General features: G+C 46.6%; 1 protein-coding gene across 12 annotated transcripts; it reads right to left on the bottom strand.

The window, feature by feature from the left end:
* Window positions 1–679: 679 nt before the first annotated feature.
* Window positions 680–21,150, bottom strand: NYX (nyctalopin). Of its 12 annotated transcripts, none has more exons than XM_072935138.1 (4): window positions 15,131–17,414; window positions 14,836–14,987; window positions 14,663–14,713; window positions 680–11,095 (listed from the first exon to the last, which is right to left on the bottom strand). In XM_072935138.1, exons 2-4 carry the CDS (start codon window positions 14,963–14,965, stop codon window positions 9,696–9,698), a joined length of 1,581 nt encoding a protein of 526 aa, XP_072791239.1. In that variant the 5' UTR covers window positions 14,966–14,987; window positions 15,131–17,414; the 3' UTR covers window positions 680–9,695. The 12 variants fall into 12 exon arrangements, with proteins under 12 accessions (XP_072791239.1, XP_072791288.1, XP_072791299.1 ...); XM_072935187.1 differs by having other exon boundaries at window positions 14,895–14,987; window positions 15,131–17,412; XM_072935198.1 differs by lacking the exons at window positions 14,836–14,987; window positions 15,131–17,414 and adding an exon at window positions 20,606–21,150.
* Between the last annotated feature and the right edge of the window lie 1,843 nt (window positions 21,151–22,993).

The following is a 22,993-nucleotide window of genomic DNA, read 5'->3' as shown; positions in this document are numbered from 1 at the left end:
CAATCCACAAACACAGTAAAGCTCAGCAGGAAAGGTCTACAAGAAGGCGGGGGGAGGGGGAAAGACAAAAAGTTTGCCTTTACAAAACAGATTTTAAAATATTTAAAGCTTTCATATTAAATTTGGAATAGAAATTAAGGTCGGGCAAATGGGAGAGAAAATAAAGATCTCTTTTCAGTGAACATATTCATGAAATCAACCTAATAAAACATAACTTAAATTCACTTTTTTTAATAGCTGCAGGTAGAAAAAGAAAAGAACTGGGGAGTTCTCAAAGTGTAACAAAGCATCTTTGATGCTAGTAAATAATTAGAGAATCAGGTGCTTTGTAAATTACACAGAATCATAGAAGCATTAAAGTTAGAAGAGACCCCTAAGAACATTGAGTCCAAACTTGGACATGATTATATTGAATAAACCTTTGCTCTAAGTGCCATGTCCAGTTGTTTCTCGAGCACCTCCAGAGCTGGTGACTCTGCCACTTCCCTGGGCAGCCAGTCCCAATGCTTGACCATCCCTTCAGTGAAGAAATTGCTCCTGGTACTGCCTGAACCTTGGTGCATCTTGACCTCCTTTTAAAAACAGTATTGACAACAGCTTTGCTGCTGGCTGCTCTCTTTTGATCTGGCCAAACCTTATATGTTGTTTTTTTCAAAATCGTGTATGTTATGGCCTGCTCTTTTAATATCCCAAAGTCGCTGTATTTGTTTTATTTGCTGTGAAAAAACCTCTTTTAAAAAAAAACTAGGATACTGAATGATATAAAAGTATTTGGAGGTAGAATGCCCATCATTAGCCAGTTACTTTTCCCATAAAGAAAAATATAGTTTGTTCCTGTCATTAATAGGTATATTAACTGTGGTTAAAAGTGAGGCAGCAAGGCAATGGTAAAATATGTTACATATGCTCATTTTTTCATGCAGCCTCACACATTTACTGCCTCATATTTTAGTAGACTTTCAATATATTTGTAGTTTTCAAGAGATACCTAATCTTCCTGTGAAAAACCTGAGCATTCTGAACAGGCACCCAGCAATTTTAACACTGCCTGCAGGCAGGTCAGATTTTAGAACCTGACATGACAATAGCTCCAGGTGTTTTCTTGATAAGTTCAGCTACACATTAGAGCAATTCAGAGCTACCAAGCTAAACATTCCACAGTTTCCACTTGGAGACAAGGCAACCCATGATGAGCATGTTTAGGGAAATTCTTATCTGGAAAAATTGAAGGTTTGCAGCATGTACATAAAACCTTTAGAAAGTTTTCTTAAATTCCTTTAAAAAACACTTCAGAGAAAATTTCTGAAGACAATTCAAGTGCACACAGTTCTGAAAACCCTGCTGCAGCTACCATTGCTTGAACCAAGGGGGTTGCACCAGATGATATTTAGAGCTGATTTCCAACCCAAATGACTCTGTAATCAAAACTGGAATTATCAATTGGAAGTATTTTAATTGGAATTAAAATTTATTTAAAAGTTAGTAAAATCTGCTCCTTTTTGTCAAGGATGAATGAGAGTGATTTGTGGAAGTGGGCTAATCCACTACATGAATTTTCAGATGGCTTCAACACAATTGTCTGCTTTGCCTCTGTACAACCAACAGTTTGAGAGCAAGGGGATGAAATTACAGAAGCACTCATCTCTTAACTAACATGACTGTGGAGTGAGAGATGGATTAATTGTTGTGTGAAGTATTTCATTAATAAGCAATAAATATTACAGGTTGCAGGAGTGTTACGGCACATACTACTGAATGCTGAAGAATCCACCCCAGGCTAATGCAGAAATAAAGTTTTTTAAGCTCAGTCATTTTTCACTAAATTCAACAATTTCTATGTCTAAACATCTCCTTACTCTGCCTCACAGCCATTTTTGTTTACTAGGATGGATGTAACAAAAGCAACAAATCTGTGTCAAAACCACAACCCAGCAAAGATTATTGGATCATAAATCAGTAAAGATTTATGAAGTTACCCCATGGGTGAAAGAGGATAAATCCCACAAGGTTGTTTTATGTTTATTATGAAAACTTTCAAAACTTTTTTTTTTTCATTTATTGTTAGGGGGAAAAATGCAGACAAGTAAACTTTATAATGGATAAAAAAGATTTGTCTCTGAAATGTACAAGTTACTGATCATGACAGCTCTCCTAAAGTAAAATATTCTGGTTCTCCACTCATCAAAATAAGCATTTCAGTGAAGGCTTTAGGGTATTTCCCAAGTGTTAGGAAAGGAAGAGGAGAGAGATCCTGCTTCCAGGAAAATGCCTTGTTGATTTGAGCAGCTGTCCCTGCCCGGAGGAGCCACCAAGGAATTTCAATGCCAGCCATTTTAGGGTTCCACTCTGCCAACATCATCAATTTGTGATTTTAAATTAGCAATATTTCAGGTAGAAAATAAAATGTTTCAACTGTCTTGTGGGCTGCTGGGCTCAATGTTATCCCTTTGGCTGCAATTTGTGATATTAAGTCTCTGAGAGCAATGGAAAGACTCAAAATAATTCTAGAATCTCTGACCTTCTGTCTTGACATGTACTTTTATTAATAGGTTTTTAATATATTTGTCTGGTTTGATCATTAAAACAGCTGAAGAGTGAGAGATCACTGGAGGGGGTGTCACTATCTACTTCTCCATTCCTCCCTGTAGGCTCTGGGGCTGGCTGAGGTTCACATGCCCCAGTCTCACACTAAGAAGGACTTTTTAGGAGCCACAGAGTGATGAAATCCTCCCTACCTGAGTCTCACAAACTCAGTCCTGGCTGTGTGCAGTAATGAGGCTTGAGGGAAGGGTGACAGTGCTGCTCAATCTAAGCTGACAGTTCAGCTGTCAGGGTTTTTTATCTCTTGTCACTTGAACATTCCTGAACTTCACTTGAGTAATCCACTCCACTCCAGGAGTTCATACCCAAGCCAATTTGGATTTTTAAGGTACCTGTCAATGGAAATGAAACAGTAGGGTTGAATGAACAGGAAGGTAAGTTGTCTACTCAGAAAATAAAAAGGCAAAGGCTAAGAAAGAGAGCAGCAGATTTGGAGCCTGAGAGCTGTGCAGGAGTCATCTGCTGTGCAGGACAGGGTAATTCCCTTCACCTCTTCCTGCACTTCCCTCCTGCATTCTCCCCTGTGATCAGGGTGTATTAGGGACATGACAGCACATATTAGAGTCAAGCCAAGGTAAGGCTGCAGGGTGGCAACAATTCCAGTGGTGACACTGAGCAGTCCCCAGCCCCTGAGTGGCATTTGCAGACAGGGTCCATGCGAGGTAACTTGGGTTTCATCAGAGATTTTACCCCATCACAGTAACTTTGGTATTCAAATCTGGATTTCAGTGGGTGGTGCAGATGCAGGTGTGGAATACACTGCCCCAAATCAGGCAGGTTTACTGAAACACTGACAAACACTTCCAGTGCTGAGCTGCACAGGCAGCATCCTGTGCAAGATCTTCCACTGGGGTCTCTTCCAATTCAGAATATTCTGTGATTCTGTGGCTCCAGTGGCCAAAGACTGAGAGATGAGAAATTCCCAGGGCTGGAAGATGGGAGCATAGATGCTCACCAGGAGCACTTCACTGAGCCAAGGAAGCTGCCCACAGACCTCAAAATCCAGGTCCTTGCAGTCTGTGGGATGTTTGTTTGTTTGTTTGTGGGTTTTCTGGTTTTGGGGGGGGTTTGTTTATTTATTTCCAGTTCACAGATTTGGGGCATTGTTTTTCTAAACCATGTTCTCCAGTGTGACACCAGTTGCAACTCTCCTTCTCCTGCTGACCTGCATCTGCCTCCTGTCTGGTTTGTCTCTTCTCTTACAAGCTCTTTCTGACAGACACTTTTTTTTTTTTAAGGGGAGACCTCACCATAGCCTTCCAGTATGTAAATGGGACCTACAAGAAAGATGGGGTGGGACTTTTTATAAGAGAATATGGTGATAGGACAAGGTGGGTGTGGCTTTAAATTGAAAGAGGGAAGACTAAGATTAGGTATAAGGAAGGAATTCTTTACTATGAGGGTGGTGAGGCACTGGCACAGGTTGCCCAAGGAAATTGTGAATGCCCCATCCCTGGAAATGTTCAGGGCCAGATTGGTTGGGACTTCCAGCAACCTGACCTAGTGGAAGATGTCCCTGCCCATGGCAGAAATTAGGTGATTTCTAAGATCCCTTCTAATCCAAACCATTCTATGATTCAGTGATTCATCATGTTTTAGTGATTTAATGAAAAAATGTTCCTCTCAAAAAGGTAGGTTCTGTATCCTTGAGAGCTACATGGTGATTTTTATTGCTTTGTGTTGGCATAAATGCCTCCTGTGCTCTGTTGACCTTAGGCCAAGGGGTGTCCTGAGCTGGCACTCGGATGTCACAGGCCCACAGCTGAGATTTGGTCATGAAGGTTGGCAGCAGCACTGGAGGAGCCACCACAGACAGGCAAGGTCTGAGCCAAGAACACAGAAACCCAACTCTACTCTTAGGAAAATACAAAAGCTCTATGAATCAAAATCACATCCTCAGGGGATCCTCTGGTGAAGGTCATTGTGCCCTGTGGCACAGAGCAGACATGTCTCACCCATCCCTAGAATTTGTGGTCATTTACATTGCCCATGATCCATGCAGCATTGCATATCTGGCTTGCTCGCAGATGCTTTCAACAGAGACATGAGGATCTTTGTAGAACCAGCTTTGTCTTATTGCAAGTTTATCATTTATTTCTGTGCTTTGCCCTCTGGCTCTTTATCAGTCTCATACATCAGGGAAGTGTCTGTCCACTTAGAGTCTGATGTATTTCTTATTGTCACAGCACGCTGAGACACAATCATTCAGCACTGCGAGGAATTACTGCTGCCAATTCCATCCCAATTGACATGGGCACAGCTGGTTGGCCTTTGTTACTGATTTATCACATTTGCCCACCCTGGCACTGTGCACTCAGCCTTGTTCTCATCATCAAAAGCCCAGAAGTAAAACCACTTATATTTTTACACATATTTTTACTTCTGGCTGCATGGCACAGTTTGTTGTGAATCCAGCACATCCTCATCTCACCAGGGACTCGGTGCTTCCTTGCTTGTCCCCTGATCTGCCCCCACAAAGCCCAAGAACTCCCTAGGCCTCTTCCCAATATCCTTGTGCCTGTGGGTCTGCCCTGAGTCTAAGCAAATTGAGCAGCAATTGAGCACCATCTTTCCCACTTATCTTATCCCCCTCTCAGATACCACAGCAGCATTTTATTCCAATTATCCCCAGTTTAAGCCACTTATGGCCCAACCTGACTTACAAAATATTAGGGGAAATAATAGGGAACCTAAACATCAAAAAAAAAAGAGGGAAGGGTTGAATGTTGGTTTTACCTGGGCTATTGCAGTGATCCAGTTTCAATCACAGCTGGCCCTGCTGGAGCAGCACAGTGAAGGCACAGGCAAGTCCAGGCTTGGAGCAGAAACAAGTGGGTGAGGAGAGGAGGAGTGGAAAGAGGGTGTGGAATACCAGGGGAGGCAGAATAAGGATGCCTTAAGCCTCATTGCAAACATCCAGCCATGTCAAGAAGCTCCTGACACAGGTTAAAACCCACTGAACAAGCACAAAGTGAAATCAGCTGTTAATCCAAATGGCAAATACATAGAATATGCATGAAGAGTAAACCATCAGGTGTGTACAGGAAAACTAAAGGTAGTTTTAGGTCTTTTTTGAAATGCCTCGGTATTTTTCATTGAGACTATAAGATTTATGATGTGCAAGTTAAGAATTAACTCTCAAACAGTCCTTTAAAAGACGGATGAAGAAGGAAGTATAACAAAAATCAAGGGATGTGGTGAAGGTCAAAGTTGAGAAGAATACCAGCCTTGCCCCATGAGAAATGGAACTTTGGTGCCGATCTTGCACATGTTTAGGTTTATGTTTTAAATAGGAGCTATATGTTTTTCTTTGAAGTAATTTTTTTTAAATAATAATTTCTGGTCTTTATTCCATGGTTAGTATTTTCTTTAAAGTTCTTTTAAAACTGCTTTGAAGGTTCTTGCAGCAGATCCTTCAAACTCCACCGATCTCTATCAGATTTGGGTGGGGGAAGAGGAAGGATCGGTATTTTTAGTGATTCTGCAACAATCCCATACCTGAATTCTGCATTTACAAGCATTTACAAGCACTGTTTTCTCACCCAAACTAGCCTTGTCTTCTGAAGCTCACACTGGAGCAGGAGTGACCATGACAGGCTATTTTCTTGCAAGGCTTAACATCCTCCAGAGCAGTCACACCAGTTTTCTGGAATTTAACTCTTGATTTGGCTCCTCTTAAATTTGTGAATTTGTGACAAAATTTATCAAAGGAATTTTTTTTTTTTAAAGCTATCAGCCAGATGTTGTGAAGATAAGAATCAGCCAAAATACAACACCCTTGACAGCAGCTGCTGCCTCTCTAGCAAAGGACAACGATTCTTCAAGTCCTGTACGTCATGTTTCTTTCCAAAGCAGAAAAAATATGATAATCCACAAGAGAAGCAACACAGTCAATATCTTCATTTCACAGGGGGTTACTGGCAATAGCTGCAAATGTAAAGAAAACAGAGGGGACATAAAGGTGCTCATGTTAAAACAATGAGTATGATCCTAGGGGGGCAACATAGCAGCAGAATTCTGCAACTCAGAGGTTATATCCAAAATTCAGTTTGTTTTTTTCCTCTATTTACATTGACAACTTCTCCCCTCTGCTCGAGCAGCAACTCTTGTACAGCATGAAAACCAGTTGCACCAGAGAAGAGCAGTGCAGTGTCACCAGGTACCACAATTAAAACAAATTGCCTTCTCCCAGGACCTCAGGTGCCTGAATAAACTTCAGTCAGAAGGTGTATCCTAACTCCAGGCAGCTCATGACCATCCCTTCCCACTGCTTCAAACCAAATCTCAGCACCTCATGCTGAGGGTAGGGCTGGGAGCACTACTTTGCTGAAAAATACTTGCAGTTATTCCAAACAGACAAAGGTTTGGCATCTTTGGAGGTGTCACAGTCCAGAGACAGATTTTGAAAATAGCATAGATTTGTGAAGGGACTCTGAGCCATGGACTTGCAACCAACAACTGGTTCAGGTTTTCCAACTGAAGCACGATTTTGCAGCAAGAGTGTGGTCTAAGAAAATAAAGAAAAAGCCAAATTATTTATTTTTTAAAAAATGTAATTATGAGTTGTCTCCTGCCCATGTAATCAGAGAAACAAGCTATTTGCTAAGAGTTTAGAAACAAGAATCATGAAAGAACGAAGCAGTTCTGGTGTCTCCTCGAGGAATGAGCAAGATAGAGTAGAGGAGAAAAGCGATCACAGGCTCACAGACCTTTCCCAATCCACTCAGAGTGCCGTGTGCCAGCTGCTCTGTGCCACTGGAAACGCTTTGCTGATCTCTCAGCTGGGAGGGAAGAGCAGGATTGCAGAGCAGGAGAGCCCAGAGTCTGTCCTGGTTCCTGCTGGGAAGATGAAGATTTCACACCCAGCACGCCGTCAGCATTGGCTGTGTCAGTTCAGCACAGGGAAATCTCTGGGCCAGGCAGTGTTTGAGCACAAGGGACACTTAAACCATCAACCCAAGGTCAGTGTCCCTGCTGTCACACAGCTGAGGACAATGCACAGCCCTCTTGCCCATCACCTGACAGCACAATCTCTGCTAAAACCAACATTTCAGGATGCTTCACGTTCAGATCTGCATCTTGCAGATAAAGCAGGAGCATCTTTGAAGCACTGATTAACTTGAAAGCCACTCAGCAATTGCACAGTAAGGCGATCTTCAGCTTTAATGTGCCCCAGCACGGAAAATGAATATGTGGGTTATAAAAACAATTCACTCCTGAGGCATGAAGTGAAGTACAACCATTTGTGTCCTACCATCTGTGCCAGGCCGACTGATAAACCTCCCCTGACAGGATGAAACAGTGCTCCTGTAAAGGCATCCTTAACCTAATATGTCTCTACAGCACCGGGCTGGACTAGGTTTGAAAAACAGCCTCTTTTAATACTCAGATGAATTTAGCACTTAAGAAGATTAATGGATTCATAAATAGCCTGGAAATCCAAACTCATTGAATTTAGTTCACGGAACAGGTCAAATAGGCATTTATCAAACCATCTGGCATTTTGATTCCCTGGGGAAACTGTGGTCGAGCTACAGATAACTGAGAAGCCATTGCAGCAGGGAAGGCTTGGTTTTCCCTGTACTCAGCTTTCCTCTGGAAATCTCTGGCACTAATTAGAAAGCAGCAGATCTTTTTGGACAGAAGTGTATCTATTTAGTCACTTACATTTTCAAGTGTTGCTGCTTAACACAAACATAAGCACATTCAGCTTCTAAGTGAAAGTACTTATGTTGCAATAAATAGCTTGCCATTTGCTCTAGGCCATGAAAGGAGACTCATGTGCACCATTTGAGTAGCCTACAAGAAAAAAATCACCAGAGTTGTTCAAGGATCTCCAGAAAAAAACCAAAACCTAGGTTTGAGTAGTTAATTGATTTTTGTGAGTAAAGCATCAAATTATTTTATTAATATGCTTTGATACATAAAACATCATTTTTTCTGGTCATATTAGCAGCTTTTATTGATGAGTTCAAAGATAAAACACTTAAGATGCCGTATAAAAGAAAATTATCAATATGGCATAATATGACACACTACATAGTACATATTAGTGGTGGAAATGCAAAATATTTCATGGGACCTGGTTGTATTTGCCATCACCATGCTCTGCCCCTGCTGCCATGCCATGAAACAATCTACAAATGAAAAAATGTATTCCTTGAAACAATATATTCACTGAAAAATTAAACACATTGAAATTACAGGAATAAGCAGGTTAATTTTAAGAAGCTTTGCCTCAGAGAAGAATGTTTGGACAAACACAGGTCCATCTGGTTCTCCTCACCAGTACCAGGATAATGGTGGGGGAGAGAGGATCAAAATCCTGCCTGTGGTCACAGCCAAAATACTGTGCCCATCCCAGATCTGCCTGGGGCAGGTGTCCCCCCAGGCACTTTCCTCATTTCCATGAAGCCTATACATGTTTCTGGATGTTTTCATTGAGGTCTATACATGTTTCTGGGTGTTTTCATTGAGGCCTATACATGTTTCTGGGTGTTTTCATTGAGGCCTATACATGTTTCTGGATGTTTTCATTGAGGCCTATACGTGTTTCCTGCTGCATCCCTGGATGTTGCCCAGAACTGCCCTGCTCCCTCCTGCACCCACTGAGGAAATGAGGAACAGTTTCCCATTGTTCAGCAGCATCTGCCATGGGTGTGGGTGTCTGTCAGGACATGAAGAGGGGCCCAGTTTTGAGCACCATCTTGCTCTCATGAAGCTGAGTCACCATGGAACATCTTGCTCTCACAAGCTGGCCCGATGGAACAAACACCCCACAGACAGACCCCTCTTCCCTCCTTTCCCAGCAGAGCATCACACACCTCTAGGCAAAACTCAATCTTAGTGCTGCTCATCTCCCTGTGAGTACCCAGGAGGCTCTGGGACACCCACAGGGCAGGTTTGTCACCCAGAGCGGGACCCAGATCTCACCAGCTCCCAGGGGAATCTGGAGCCAGATGCAACAAACCCAACCTGGAAGAGTTTGGAGCTTGTTAAGTATCAGAGGCCCACAATAAAGCTTTTCTCTGATGACTAAGTAGGTGCAGGGTCTAAGCCCTTAAGCAGAAACCCTGCTCCATCCAGCCCTTGGACTATTTGCACAGCAGAACAATCGCTGTCAGAAGTGCTGGGAGGTACAAGGAAGAGGAGTCAGCCTCGGTCCTGTCTCCCCCCATGCCAGAAGAAACCCCTTCAATCTGTCCATCTGGTTGTGTGCTGTTACTGTACACTTCAGTGGCATTTGCCACCTCTTCAGGAAGGCCCATCTGGAGCAAGAGTTTGGAGATAAGGCTGTTGAACTTGCTCTCTGTGGTGGACCAAGGCTCCTCGCTTGGGGTCGGCCGCTCGGCCGTGATGTTCAGCTCCTCCGGGTCGAGACAGTAACCCTCGGGAGACCTCTCGAAGAGCACGTCCATCAGATCTATCCCCGCCACAGAGGAGGGGGAGGCACACGGAATATCCCTGACCAGCCTGTAGTTCTCCATCCACTCCTTGAGCCACTCGATGCGGCAGTCGCACTCCCAGGGGTTGCGGAAGAGGTACAGGCGGCCCAGGAAGTACACGGGCTCGAACACGGAGAAGGGCAGCGTCGTCAGGTTGTTGCTGTTCAAGTGCAGAGCCACCAGGCTGGTGAGGTTTTCAAAAGCCCCCTCCTCGATGTAGCTGATCCTGTTGCGGTCCAGGTAGAGGAACTCCAGCTCCCCCAAATCCCGGAACCAGGTGTTGGAAATGTTCCTGAGAAAATTCCCCCCAAGGTTGAGCATCTTCAGGCGCCTCAGGCCATCAAAGGAGTTTTCTGGAAGCTCGCTGATCAAGTTGTCATTCAGGTACAGGTACTCCATCCTCTGGCAGCCCTGAAAAGCTCGCTCGTGGATGACATTTATCTTGTTGTCCTGCAGATTCAGGTATTTCAGCTTGGTCAGGCCCTGCAGGGAGTTATAGGCCACCGCTTCGATCCTGTTTCTCTCCAGGTACACATGGGTCAAGTTCTCCATGCCCCTGATGGCGCCTGGGATCCTTCGGAAGTTGTTCTGGAAGCAGAAGAGCTCCTGCAGAGCAGGCAGCTCGATGAAGATCCTGTCTGGGATGTTGAAGAGGTTGCAGTCAGCCAGGTCCAGCCTCACCAGGCGCCGGAGCGCGGTGAAGGTCCGAGTGTGCAGATAGCGAATGTACTCGTTGTGGGCCATCTTCAGCTCCATCAGGCTGGGCAGCCCCTTGAACGCCCCTGGCGTGATGAAGGAGATGTTGTTGTGGTTGAGTGACAGGGACTTGAGGGAAGGCAGCGTCCCGAAGGCCCTCTCAGACAGGAACTTGATGCTGTTTTTATCCAGGTTGATGGAAGAGGCTTCGCAGGGGAACTCGCTGGGGATCTGCCCCAGCCCGGCCCGGTCACAGAGCACGGAGCAGCTCCTCTCCGGGGTGCACACGCAGCTGGGAGGGCAGGAGCGCACGCAGGCCCACACCCCATGGACCTGTGGCACCCAAAGGATCACTGCCGTCCCCACAGAGGTGAGGCAGGAGAGAAAAGAATGCATCGTTAGCAAATTAATTAGTCAGAGCAGTAAAAATAAATTACACTTTTTCCTCCCCTCTAGCCAAGCTAATTGCAACCTCAGTGCTGACTGAGGACCTCTTGTGTAAAATTCCTAAAAATCTTCTGGGCTTTCTAAACCTACTGAGAATATATGTCACCTAGAACACAATCTCTGATTAATTCCTCTCCCCAAGAGCAGGTTCACCTAGAATTCAGTATTTCTCAAGTGTCTCTGTTGGGCTCTCTCTGCTGCCCAATGGGGACATGGTTTGGCCAGTAAGCAGGCAGAAATGCATTGAAGGCCAGCAGCTGTGGGTGGGTTACAGCATCCCTGGGTGTGGAAAATGGGATGGCAGTATATCCTGAGTCTAGCAATGGGCAGGGGAGATCAATTAATTGCCTGAAGTGTGTCAAATTCATACTTTTTGCTTCTTTCTTTCATTCTTTCAACCTGATGTTTCTCCACCAGGGCCATGAGCTGGTGCAGCACTGGAACGGGAACTCTCAGCTCTCAAGGAGATGAAATGCAGTTTTTGACAACACTTTCCCACTGTGTACTGCTATGACAGCATGAGTAAAAACAAACTAAGAGATATTGTTCAACTGCTGGCTTCATGATCTCATAATAGATGAGAAACTCTGCATCTTCAGCACAGTTTTTGCTACTTTGGCAGTTCTCAGGACAGTCACCAAGGTGCTTTATGTTTATGTTATGTTATGTTATGTTATGTTATGTTATGTTATGTTATGTTATGTTATGTTATGATGGGAGCTGCCACTTCATCTCTTATCAGCCTGATATGGGAGGTGCAAGGCTGTTGTTTCCTCCCAGGTTAGTCCCACAGAGGTGGGTGAACAACAAGGAAGAGAAGAAGGCTCTTGGGAGAAATGAGAGAAGAACGAAAAGGAGCAAAAGAACTGGGAGACATAAGCCTCCACAGACAGGGTTTTTGTGGGGAAAAACCATTCAGTCAAAAAAATCAGAAAAGTAAGTTTGTTTTCTTTTTAATGCAAAATGCTTTTCTCCTCTGAAAGAGAGGAAATTTAGGTTAGATATGTGGAAAAAATTCTTTACTGTGAGGGTGGTGAGGCACTGGCACAGGGTACCCAGAGAAGCTGTGGATGCCCCAATCCTGCAAGTGTTCAAGGCCAGGATGGATGAAGCTCTGAGCAACCTGGTCTAGTGGAAGGTGTCCCTGCTTGTGGCAGGGGTCTTGGAATCAGAGGTACTTGGTCTTTAAGTACCTTTCAGCACAACTCTTTCTCTAATTCCATTAAAATCAACTTGTTAGAGAGGAAGAACTGAAGGCAGTTTTCCTAATTGCTCTCCCAGACACAGGCTACCTTCTCCTCCACAAAATGAGCAGCCACACCAGCAATCTCCATGTAGTCACAAGCACGAAATGGTGCTCTTCCTGCTGACTGGCTTCCTGCTGCAATTTATTAGCTCCAATACAGACATAATGCTTTTCTTCTTTTCTTTCAGCAAAACATGAGATACCAACAGCTTTACCAACATCCACCTCTATTACTGCACTGCTGGGATCAGGGGAGTTTCCTCCATACTCCTGCTGAGTGTCCAGAGGGGGAAGCTCCCAGCAGCTGGGCTGCCTCTCCCTGTGGTTTGCAGCACAGGGATTGCCCACTACAGCTGTATTCCCATGGGCATTTTTAATAAGACAGACTTCTGAGGTGATATGCCCAGAAGTATCACCTTCAGCAAGCATCAAGTTTTATTTTTGCAGTCCTTAAGGCTTTAATTTACAGGAGAAACAACAGTTGTGGCTCCAATTGCTCTGCCTTTCTAAAGACAACATGCATGGGGCTGTATTTAGGAGTTTACACTGCCTGTGTAAAAGAGACTTGCAAAACCAGTTGTTGGGCAAGTCCCTGCTGAAGGGCATCAGCCCAGGAGCTGCCCTGGAGCCTGGGTCTGTTCAAACCATTCTGGCTCTTGCATGTAGGAAAGGCATTCAAATACACAGAGAGCATCACAAAAGGATGAGCTGTGGCCTCTTCATCAAAATTCAGGTCTCATCATGCCTGGGCACACTATTGTGACAGGAGAATTAGCAAAACAACATCACTTCAAGGATAAATGATAGTGAGGGACTCTGGGAGGTAGAAAGGATTTTAGACAGGTTGTCATTTTGTTTGTCTGCTCTTCCCTTTTTTCCCAGGCCCTTATCTAACAGCCACAGCTAAAGGAAAGTCCTCTTCAATCCCCTGAAAACAGCTGGAGTCTAAGGACAAGAAGGGGAACAATATGCTGGTCCCAGATTGCTCTTTCTTTGTGCAGCCTGCCCAGGGGCTGCCTCTTTTGCTCCCCTCTGCACCAGACCACCCTCTGCATGCCAACAGGGACATATGTTGTTTTTGTTAGGCAGTTACATAAACTGAGGGCCAGACAGATTAAGGATTTGCCTGTTCCCAAATGTCTGACTGCAGGTGGTTGTCTGGAAAATGATGGATGCAAGGGTTGCTGCTGGTAGGGAGCCCTGTGTGGGTTCAGGGTGACATCCAGAGGGGCATTTGTGCATAGGCTGTCCTACAGGTGAGGCTGAGCAGAGCAAGCTCCATGTTTAGCTCCAGCTGCCCAAGCTCAGTCACATCCCTAACCTTCAGAGCAGACCTCCCTCACTGCTGTGCACACGGTGGGCAGTGTGGGAATGAACCTGCTGATAACCAGATCCCCTCCTTCCCCTCCCTGCTCCTCCTCTAATCAATCAATAGAGGAAATATCTGCCCCCAAGCCATATCCAGCCTGTTTTCCTTATACACAAGTGCCAAATCTGGGTTTTCTGCTAGTGGCATTTCATAGCAGGCTTCTAAGATCTCTATTTACAAGTGCCTCTTTGCAATGCATGGGATGTGGAAACAAGAGTGTGAGGACCATCCAATGAGAAAATATCCCCCCAGCAACAGGAGCTCAGAGAAACCCCTCAGCAATGCAGCCTTTGTGGACAATTTCCCCTCTTTCAAGGAAGTTGGAAAAAATCCTCCACATGAACCGTACCAAACCCTCAGGAGAGCTGCTGCTCAGGGCAAAAGAGATCAGCTCTTCCCCGTTGGCAAGATCTCATCTGATCAACATAGCCTGAAACATTCCCATCTTTCCCACCTCACTCCTTCCCCTTCCCTAAAAAAGGGCAGCAGCTGGAAGCTTTCAGCCAGTTGGTGACACATTTGAGCACTCAAATGAGATGTGTGTTTGAGCAAAAGGGTGAAATAGAGCAGTAAGGTCAAAAACATTTGTGATATTAAAGAATAAAAAAATTTCCTCCCATGGATGATATCTTTCGCACTTTTAAATACTACAGTAACTCAATATTTGGAAGAAAGAGTGAGAGACCAAAGAAAAAGGAACAAAAAAGAAAGGTTGCAGAGTGTTAAGAAAGGTAAAGAGACAATAATTGCAAATAATTGAATATGTAACTGCAACCTTTCCAAATGATCTGTCTAATCCACTACTGGATAATGCAGAATAAGAGTATACTCACCATTTAGAATGATGACAAACATTACCTTGATTATTCTCTAGTGGCATTTCAGGTCTGGCAAGCAAACTTAAGGGATCTAAAAGCACACAGGAAGAATAGAGATGGGTTTCATCCTCTGTCATTTTCCTGCATCATTTTTCCACAAAAATATCTATGTTTATAAAGGAAGATGAAGGAAAAGGCTCTTCTCTCACACACTTTCAAACTGAAGAAGTCCCCAGCACCTTCCTGGTGAGTATCTTTCCTTTTCCACTGACCTTCTCAGGGAATCCTGCAGCTTTGTGCCACTGCTTTTCAGGAGTTCATCTGCATCCTTCCCACAAGCCATGCCAAAGGCAGATTCCTCTCATCTGAGGTGGGAAAGGATCACCAACAGTAAGGGACTGGCTCTATCCCTAGGAAATAGGTGCTGGTACAGAGAAGTGTAACCAGCTAAGCATCAAATAGTGGAAACCAAAATTCCCAACAGAAATGATCCGGATGCCTTGCTTACCTGGCCAGGCAGTGGCTGTGTCCTCCCTCCTGCTCATGAGGCTGCCCTTAGCCATAAGAGTCAGGCTCTGAAAAGTTGGCATTTTTTTTCTCACAAGCTATCATTTAATGGCAGGAAAATCCTCTGTATCAGAGGAGGATTAGCAGAGATGGAGGAATGTGTCTGTCCTCTAAAGCTCCCAGAGTGAAACAGGGATTGCAGATGAACCAAACAGATTCTCTCTCCCCTCTGCCAACCTGCTCTCCCCCCACCATTAAAAAAAAAATACAGTCCAGAATTGGACTGCTGCCACTCAAACAGTATTGCTCAAAGTCATTACTCTGCTCCATTATGTAATGGCAGAAGAGGTGGGAGAGTGCTGCCTAAATGGAATTAAATTCAGGGGCAATCACAGGCTTATGGCTTGCCTGCACTCAGCTCTCCAGACAGACAAGGCTCGAGACTTTCAACCCCCACGCACGTTTTCCCAGCCCCAGTGTGGCTCACACACTACTAACAGGGTGTCAGTGGGCTTTGCTTCACTAGGAATTGCTCCTGATGGACAAGGAGACACCAAGAGCATCAGTAAAAGGGTCAGCAAACACAGGGAGCTTGCACTCTGTATATGGCCTTGACAGTAATAAATTCTGGCCTATCTATGAGTGTGTTTTCCTTGTGATGCAGCAGCTGGTGCATGGAAATCATAAGGACAGCTTCTGTATGTGGTGATGTTTTAGCATTCAGGATGTGAATTGGGGTTTAAAGCCTTTCTGACAGAATGATGATGGTTTCTTTGGAGAGTGGGGGCTGAATCAGTGAGTTATCTCAGCCTCCCATGCCTTAGGTAATTGCATTCACCATGTCAGAGGGAAAAATAGCTCCACTCTTTATTTCCAAGTGAATTATTCTGCTTTTTTTCCCCAGGAAATGGAATACCTGATGAATTTATGCTTGATACAGCAAGAAAGATTCAGCTGGGAACCAGCCTGCTGCTGCACAGCTCTTCCTGAAAATTAAAGCACCCAGCTACATCAGGTTTATTTTGGTTTGGCTTTCCCTCAGTCTTAAGGCTGGCGACTCAGGAAATTTGTCTGTCTCAATAGTCTGTAAGCAGGCTGTGTTGGGGGCAGGCTGGAGGGCAGGGGGTGACCCATAGAGCACAGATTTTAGCTGAATTTTAGATTTTAAGTTTTTTCCCCACCACCTGCTGTAATAAACCCTCCAGCTTTGCACTTCAGTGCTTTGCACCACGTTGTTCTGCAGAGAAAGAAAGAGATTTGCAAAGCCACAGACGGGCACATTGCAGCCCCCACCACAGAGATGAAGCTGCTGGAGACCTTGTGGGACAGAACCAGCACCAGCTTGGTCCTCACCAGTGCTGGGGCAGCTGATGTTTGCTCTGGAAGCCCTGATTCCCATGGGAATACCAGGAAGCCACCACCTCCCTGATCACAGCAAGATCACTGACCTTTCAGCCATGGAGAAACTGAGAGGGGAGGAGGAGGAAGTGCTATTCCCACTTCTTTCTTCCCCAGTATCTGCCAGAGCCTTATCAGAGGTACCAGGAGTCATTCTCTCCCCAGGTGCACATGTGCTGTCAGCAAGGGGGAAGGCAGAGGGCGAGGAGGGTGTGTGGGATGTGGGGACAAACTGGTGTCTGAGCAGCTGGCAGCTCCCCTGGGATCAGACCTGCAGCTCGGTTTACACAGCAGCACTAAACCTGCTCATGGGGAACGAGGAGGGGCTGGTCTGCAGCACAAAATCTCACATTTCTGTGAGATTTTGGGGCTCCCCTGTGCCTCGCTGCTTTTTCCATATGCACATATAAGGGCTGGAGGGATGGGACATGAAGGACCACTGAGCCCTGGGAAGTGTTCTTGTCCTCAGCAGAACCACGTCCCTCAGAGGAGCAGCTTCCCAATGAAGGGCCTGGGAACCTCTGCTGTGCCCAGCAGGTGGGTGGGAGCTGGTGGGTTGGGGATAGGTGGGTTTGAGCACCTCAGCAGCCCCTTTTGGGGGCGGGGGGCAGTAGGTGCCCACTGAATCAGCAGCCAGGGTGCTGGTGAGGTGATGCTGCCAAAGCTGGCTGCAGCAGCAGCTGGAGGAAGGCAGGCAGGGAACATCTCTCAGAGAGCTGCTGCAGCAGGCAGCCTTGCCAGAGACCTGCACAGACAGCATTTGCTCCTGCAGGAACTTCTGGCAGCAGCTGTGCCATCAGCATGCACCCCACACACAGTGCAGTGACTGCAGCCAGCCCAGCCCCACTCTGCATTTCCTGCAGGCTGGAGGTAAAACAGCTGGAAGAGCCCATGTCCTGCCCCATCATGAGCCCTCCCACCCCCAGCCCCAGCAGCCACCCTGTGCTGACACACCCAGAGCTCTGCCTGCCCAGCAGCACTCCACAGCTCACAGCGCTTTTTTCTGTGCCCCATCCATGGCAGGAGCCTTGCACACCTCCAGCCCTGGCACAGTGTTGGAATCTGTGGGTATTGGTGATTCCGAGATTGTAAAAAGTCTCTGTCTTTCTGCCCAATTGCCAAAGAAGAAGCCATAATTCATCTGTGCTGTTTTCAAGGTTGTTTATTCTGTTTATCTCTAACATGTTCTGCTGCCCTGCCGCAGCTCTGTCCTGCAGGGCAGCGTGTGGGGCTCTGCCCTCAGTGGGATGTTACAAACATTAAATACCAGAAACTACATGTACTATATTTACAATAATGTGCCAACATCTATCATCTACGTTGAACAGTGTGTCCCCAGCCTAAACCAACAGAAAAGTGCCAACACTACAGTGAAACATGGAGGGCATGAAGAAGGAGGAAAAGGACAAGACACACCCAATTCCTCCATCTTGTCCCCTCTGAACCCCTAATCTAGAAACCTAAAATTTTACTCTTGCACCCGTGTCACACTTAATTATTACTCTTATCAAACACTCAAAGCTTGTAATTCATCCTGTAAGATTGAAAACTCTTTTGCATAGACATAGATCACAGACAGTGTCTCTGGGGGCTCTGTCCAGGGGGGTTCCTGACCCCTGCCAGGGTCCCAGACCTGCCAGGGCAGCCAGAGGGAACCCCTGGATTCCCACAGCACAGAGAGGACATCAACATCTCAACATGTGCTGGGGGGAGGCTGGGCAGCTGGGACTGGGAGGCAGCTGAGGTCCCAGTTCCTAGGAAAGTCGGGGAGCATTGCCCTGTGAGTGGCTTCAGCTGAGCACTGCTGGTGCACCAAGCAGGCACCTTGTGCCCTCCTGAACTTCTGGTGACTCCTGACTCACTTCCTGACAACCCTTGGCCTCGAAAGGGCATGACAATGTGAGAAGGAGGCCTGAAAAGGAGAAGTTTCTTGTCATCTTAGGTTGGAAAACTTAAATACCAGAGTGTACATAAAGGAGACTAGCATGTATTCTCTCAAGAAACAAACTCGGGCTCTAAACCACATCTCAGCATTATTTAGAGCATGACTCATGGCTGGTTAATGTTGAGGGTTGAGGACACTAGAAATGCTCAGTGTTGGGAAACTGCTGTGGCTGCCAGGCTGGAAGTAGAGTCAGAAGCTACAGACTGTGCTGCTGCAGCTCTGTGCTGTTACATTCTTTTGCCACCAAGAGTTCCTTCTCATGATCTATCCTGCTCTTTTTAATCTCTGGGAAGTTGGAGAAGCCAGTGGTCAACAGAGAAGTGGAGCAAGACCAGAAAGCTGCAGAGACATGCTGCCACTAAAAAAACAAAACAAAACAAAACAAAACAAAACAAAACAAAACAAAACAAAACAAACGCTTGTTTTATCTGATCTTCTACCAAAACAATTTGGAGAATTGAGTCCTGATTGAAGGAACCTGCTCTCCTCCAGAGGTGTGTGCTGTGGGGACATAAACCTTGGCACAGCTTCACCAGCTGGCAGTGAGGACAAGTCTGCCTTGAAGGACAATTCCGTGTGGACTCGGAGCAAAGATTTCTTCTAAAAGCCCATTTCTTCATGGCCAGGGACATTTAATGTGATGGTGATCTGAGGATCTGCAGGTAGCTCCTATCTCTAATATACATTGATATGATTTTAAATTATCACTGGGGACTGCTTCTTGCATATTAAAATATTCCTGTTATTTTCCAAGTTTGTCCAAGAACAGCTGGTGGGACTCATTTTACCTAACTGGAGGTGACAGGTCTCATCTCACCCACTTTAGCCACTTGCCTGTGGGCACCACCGTGGCCCTCAGCAGGGCTCACTCTCTCTGACAGGATGGCAAGGCAGCCAAGGAGATGCAGCTTTGATGACAACAGTGCTGGATTAGCTGGAACCCAAGCACTGCACATGCAGACACCTCCAGCCAAGTGCTGCCTTCCTCAGGGCAGTGAAGGAGCAGAGCTGCTGCCTGACTCTGGTGGCTGAACATCTTCACTCCCCTGGTTTTTATCTCTATCACCTGCTTGAATTGATGGGACCAGTGCTGGGTGAGGTCCTCGTGCCACAGAGCCCCCGAGCCCCTCTGCCTTCCGCAGGCTTTGGTTTCCTGAGCTCCTGTGACAGCAGGCACAGCTCAGTGCACACTTCCCCTCATCTCACAGCCACAGCTGTGTCACACATCCGAGCCTTTCCTGTGCTGGTGATCACCAGGGTGAGCTTTAAGGAGCTGCCTCAGCGTTTCTTGGCAGAGCCCCTGCTGTCAGCACTGCCCGTGGGACCAGCTTGCACACAGGATGGGCACACACAGCCCAGCTGGGGTGAGTTTGGGACAGGGGGATGTGCCCTGTGGTGGGATCACAGAGCTGTGAGCACACAGGATGGACCAGTGTGGCCGTGCTGGGGTTTGCAGCTGCAGCACAGCCTGCACCGCCACCAGAAATAGCACTTGGTACCTGCGTGATGTGGCTGCTCACAGGAGACACAGAAGCAGCTGAGCAGCCAGCCAAGGCTTTGAGAGCAAGGAGCTGAAGAGCTTTCCCTTGCTCAGAAGAGAGGACAGATTTCCATCTGCAGGCAGGGGTTTCATTTTTGTGTAGATTGAGGACACCAAACTTTGCTCAGGAATTAAGTTCCAGAGCTCCCTCACAGCAGGCTCAGCCCCCTCAGGGTGCTGTGCCGTGTCCTTGCCAGCCTGCCTCCCCCTGGTCCCACCCCTGCAGAAGACGAACACCACTTCAAGACACTCCTTGGACAGAAGAGCTGCTGTGGTTCTCCCCACGAGGTCCTCCCTGTGCATCCTCAGCAAGGAGGGCCTCAAGCTGAGAGCACCATCTCACCCAAGCCATGTCCCTGCTGCACTCACACACACACACACACGGGCTGCCATCACAGAGTGCTCTGAGTAGGGACAGGTTCCTCACTGTGGACTGAGAGCATGTCACCATGCCCAAAGCCAGCCCAAGGGCACAGCAGCCTGCCTGCAGGAGCAATCCTGCAGGAGGAATCTTCACCGCCTGGTCTGTGGACGAGAAAAGGCAGCAGCAGCAGCAGCACTTGGCAAGAAATTGCCACCAAAAAGCCACTTACCCGTGTGGAAAGGGATGAATTAAAGCAAATAAAACAGCAGGAAGAAGAGAGGGTCAAGCTGGGCACCAGGTCTCAGCCCCAGCCCCAGTGCTGCCTGATGGCCAAGCCGTGCTGCAGGAGCTGCAGCTGCAGCAGGAGCATTTCTGAAAGGGAACAGCACACTCTAGGGTAGGCAGCCTGAAGCAGATGCAGTGCACAGCAAACCACGGGCCAGTGCACTCACCTGGCAGCCCAAAGCTCTGCCAGCAGCCCTGTAAGACACCACACAGACCCCACACAAAGCGGATAAGGAGCCCGGGGCATGGCGTGGAGCTCCATCAAGGCCAAATCCTCCCACTGCGTGGTAAAAGCAGGACAGGGATCCTCTCTGTTATGTGTAGTAGATATAATTTGCGCCATTTCTAATATGATATATGTGATATTGAATATTTGTTAGAGTATACATGTTTGTATTAGGATTATCCCCCCCCACCCTCACAGGTGCAGGCGAGACCGGGTGTATATTGGAAACTGATTTACAAGTAAGAAGGTACGGCTGGCCTGGAGATGGGCCATGGCTGGGGAGATATGGGGACCCCAGGTGCTGATGAAATCCTCGGGCAGATACATGGGAATGCAGTGCTCCCGAATTCCCGTAAAATTTCATCAAAGGATTCAACAACTCCGGACACTGATTTGTTCTCCCTCATCACCAAAAAAGAAAATCTTATTAACATATGGACTCTGAATAGAAAAAAAGACTGATTGCTGAAATCTTGGCCTCAGGCAGAATTTTCCCTATAAAAACCACTTGTGCCAGGATGGAGGTGAGTGGGCATAGAGGGAAACCTCTGCTGAGGCTGACTCCTTGTTGCACACCCAGGGCCGACCCCGGGCTCTGCTGTGTTCTTTCCTTGTGGCTGGCTAGATAGAATTTGATTGCAAAATAAATATTTTATTTTTCATATTAATTTGTCTGGACAAATTTTCATTTATAACACTCTCCAAGTCTGTCCAGGCCACTGGATTTTACACCAGCTCACGAGGTCTCTCCCAGCCACGCTGCAGATGTGGTTTCACAACTCTCCCATCCCAAACAGTAACACTTCCAGCAAGAAAGGAGCAGCGAGGGCTGCTCTGCAGCAATGGGCTGGGTGTTTGCCATGGAGCAAGTTCCTGCTTCCCACTGCAGTGCATGTGTATGGATGCAGTGCTGAAAAACATCATTTGGGCTGCTGGGTAACTCTCCACAATATCCAGAGCAGTCTTGGGGAAGGGGAGGGAAGCTGGGCTCAGATCTGTATTAATTAAATCTGAAGAGGGACTTGGATCCATGTTTCCCACATCCACTCTGTGACTCTTGGCCTTGACTAAAACTGGCCAGCTGTGCTCAGGGTTCTCCGTTCAGGGAAAAGCCACTGCTGTTGAAGCCTGAACAGGGCTGCATCATCTTCCTCAGCAGGGTGAGGGGAGCCCTGCCCTCCCTCCTGCCTTGGAGCTGCCCTCATGTGCAGCAGGGCATCACCGGGGTCCAGAGTGCAGCCAAGGAGCAGCTGCTGCTCCCCTGTCACACAGCAGATGGGGACATCCAAGAGTGGCAGCACCTGGACCTTCAGCCTGCCCTCCCTGCTGAAGGTGGCACCTGGGGGTGCCAGTGATGTGGCCATGCACAGCCAGGGAGCCCTGGGAGAGTGTGGGCTCATGGTGCTCATTTTCCTGCAGCTGGGGAGCTGCTCTGCTCTGCTCCAGCCCATCTCTGGGGTCATTTCTGTCCTGTGTAATTGTGGCAGGATGCTTTCACCCCACCTGGAATGTGGTCAAGAACTCAGTGGACAATGTCCCATTTGCAAATCTATCAGGGTGGATTGAGGGGGGACCTGTGTGTTGTTTTGGTGTTGAATTATGCTGAAACTCAGTCTGGCACACCAAGCCCAAATCAACTTCCTGACAGTAAGGCAAAGCTTTGGCAGATAAGCTGCTAAACTGGCCTGCAGGCATATGACTGACAGTCAGCCCCTTTGCAGTCTAAAAATCCAGTCCACTTTCCATACAGTAGGTTCTGACTTCTTGGACTGTGTGTGGAGATTCTCCTTTGAATGGGGATGGCCCTCAAGGTTGCTCCTCAATGTTAAGAGAGAGAGACCTGTCCACTCTGAGTGTTGGTATGGTGAATTACATCAATATCTACTTAGTAACTGTTTCTTTTTGCTACCTTTAATACAATTGCTTTAATTTAGTGCACTGTTATACTATATAACTATTAGTAGTTTCAGCATTTATTCTGTGCAGTTAGGAATTCCGATTAAGATATTTTGTCTAATAATTTGTCAAAATAAATTATTTTATATTAACATATCTGATTTGCCATCTTTAAATCCTGCAGGTCAAAGTTTACTTGAATTGTTGACA

Source organism: Taeniopygia guttata, chromosome 1 (assembly GCF_048771995.1).
Source record: "Taeniopygia guttata chromosome 1, bTaeGut7.mat, whole genome shotgun sequence".
NCBI classification, from domain to species: domain Eukaryota; kingdom Metazoa; phylum Chordata; class Aves; order Passeriformes; family Estrildidae; genus Taeniopygia; species Taeniopygia guttata.
The sequence above is the reverse complement of the archived record's forward strand: the minus strand, read 5'-3'. Positions and strand labels throughout refer to the sequence as shown.

Excerpts from the sequence above, each read along its gene's own strand:
- NYX (XM_072935138.1), bottom strand. The coding sequence starts at position 14,965 with ATGGCTTGTGGGAAGGATGCAGATGAACTCCTGAAAAGCAGTGGCACA. Across the intron at positions 14,714-14,835 it reads GGGACTTCTTCAGTTTGAAA|ATCCCTTAAGTTTGCTTGCC; the intron begins GTGTGTGAGAGA and ends GTGTGCTTTTAG. Across the intron at positions 11,096-14,662 it reads GCCACTAGAGAATAATCAAG|TGATCCTTTGGGTGCCACAG; the intron begins GTAATGTTTGTC and ends TGGGGACGGCAG.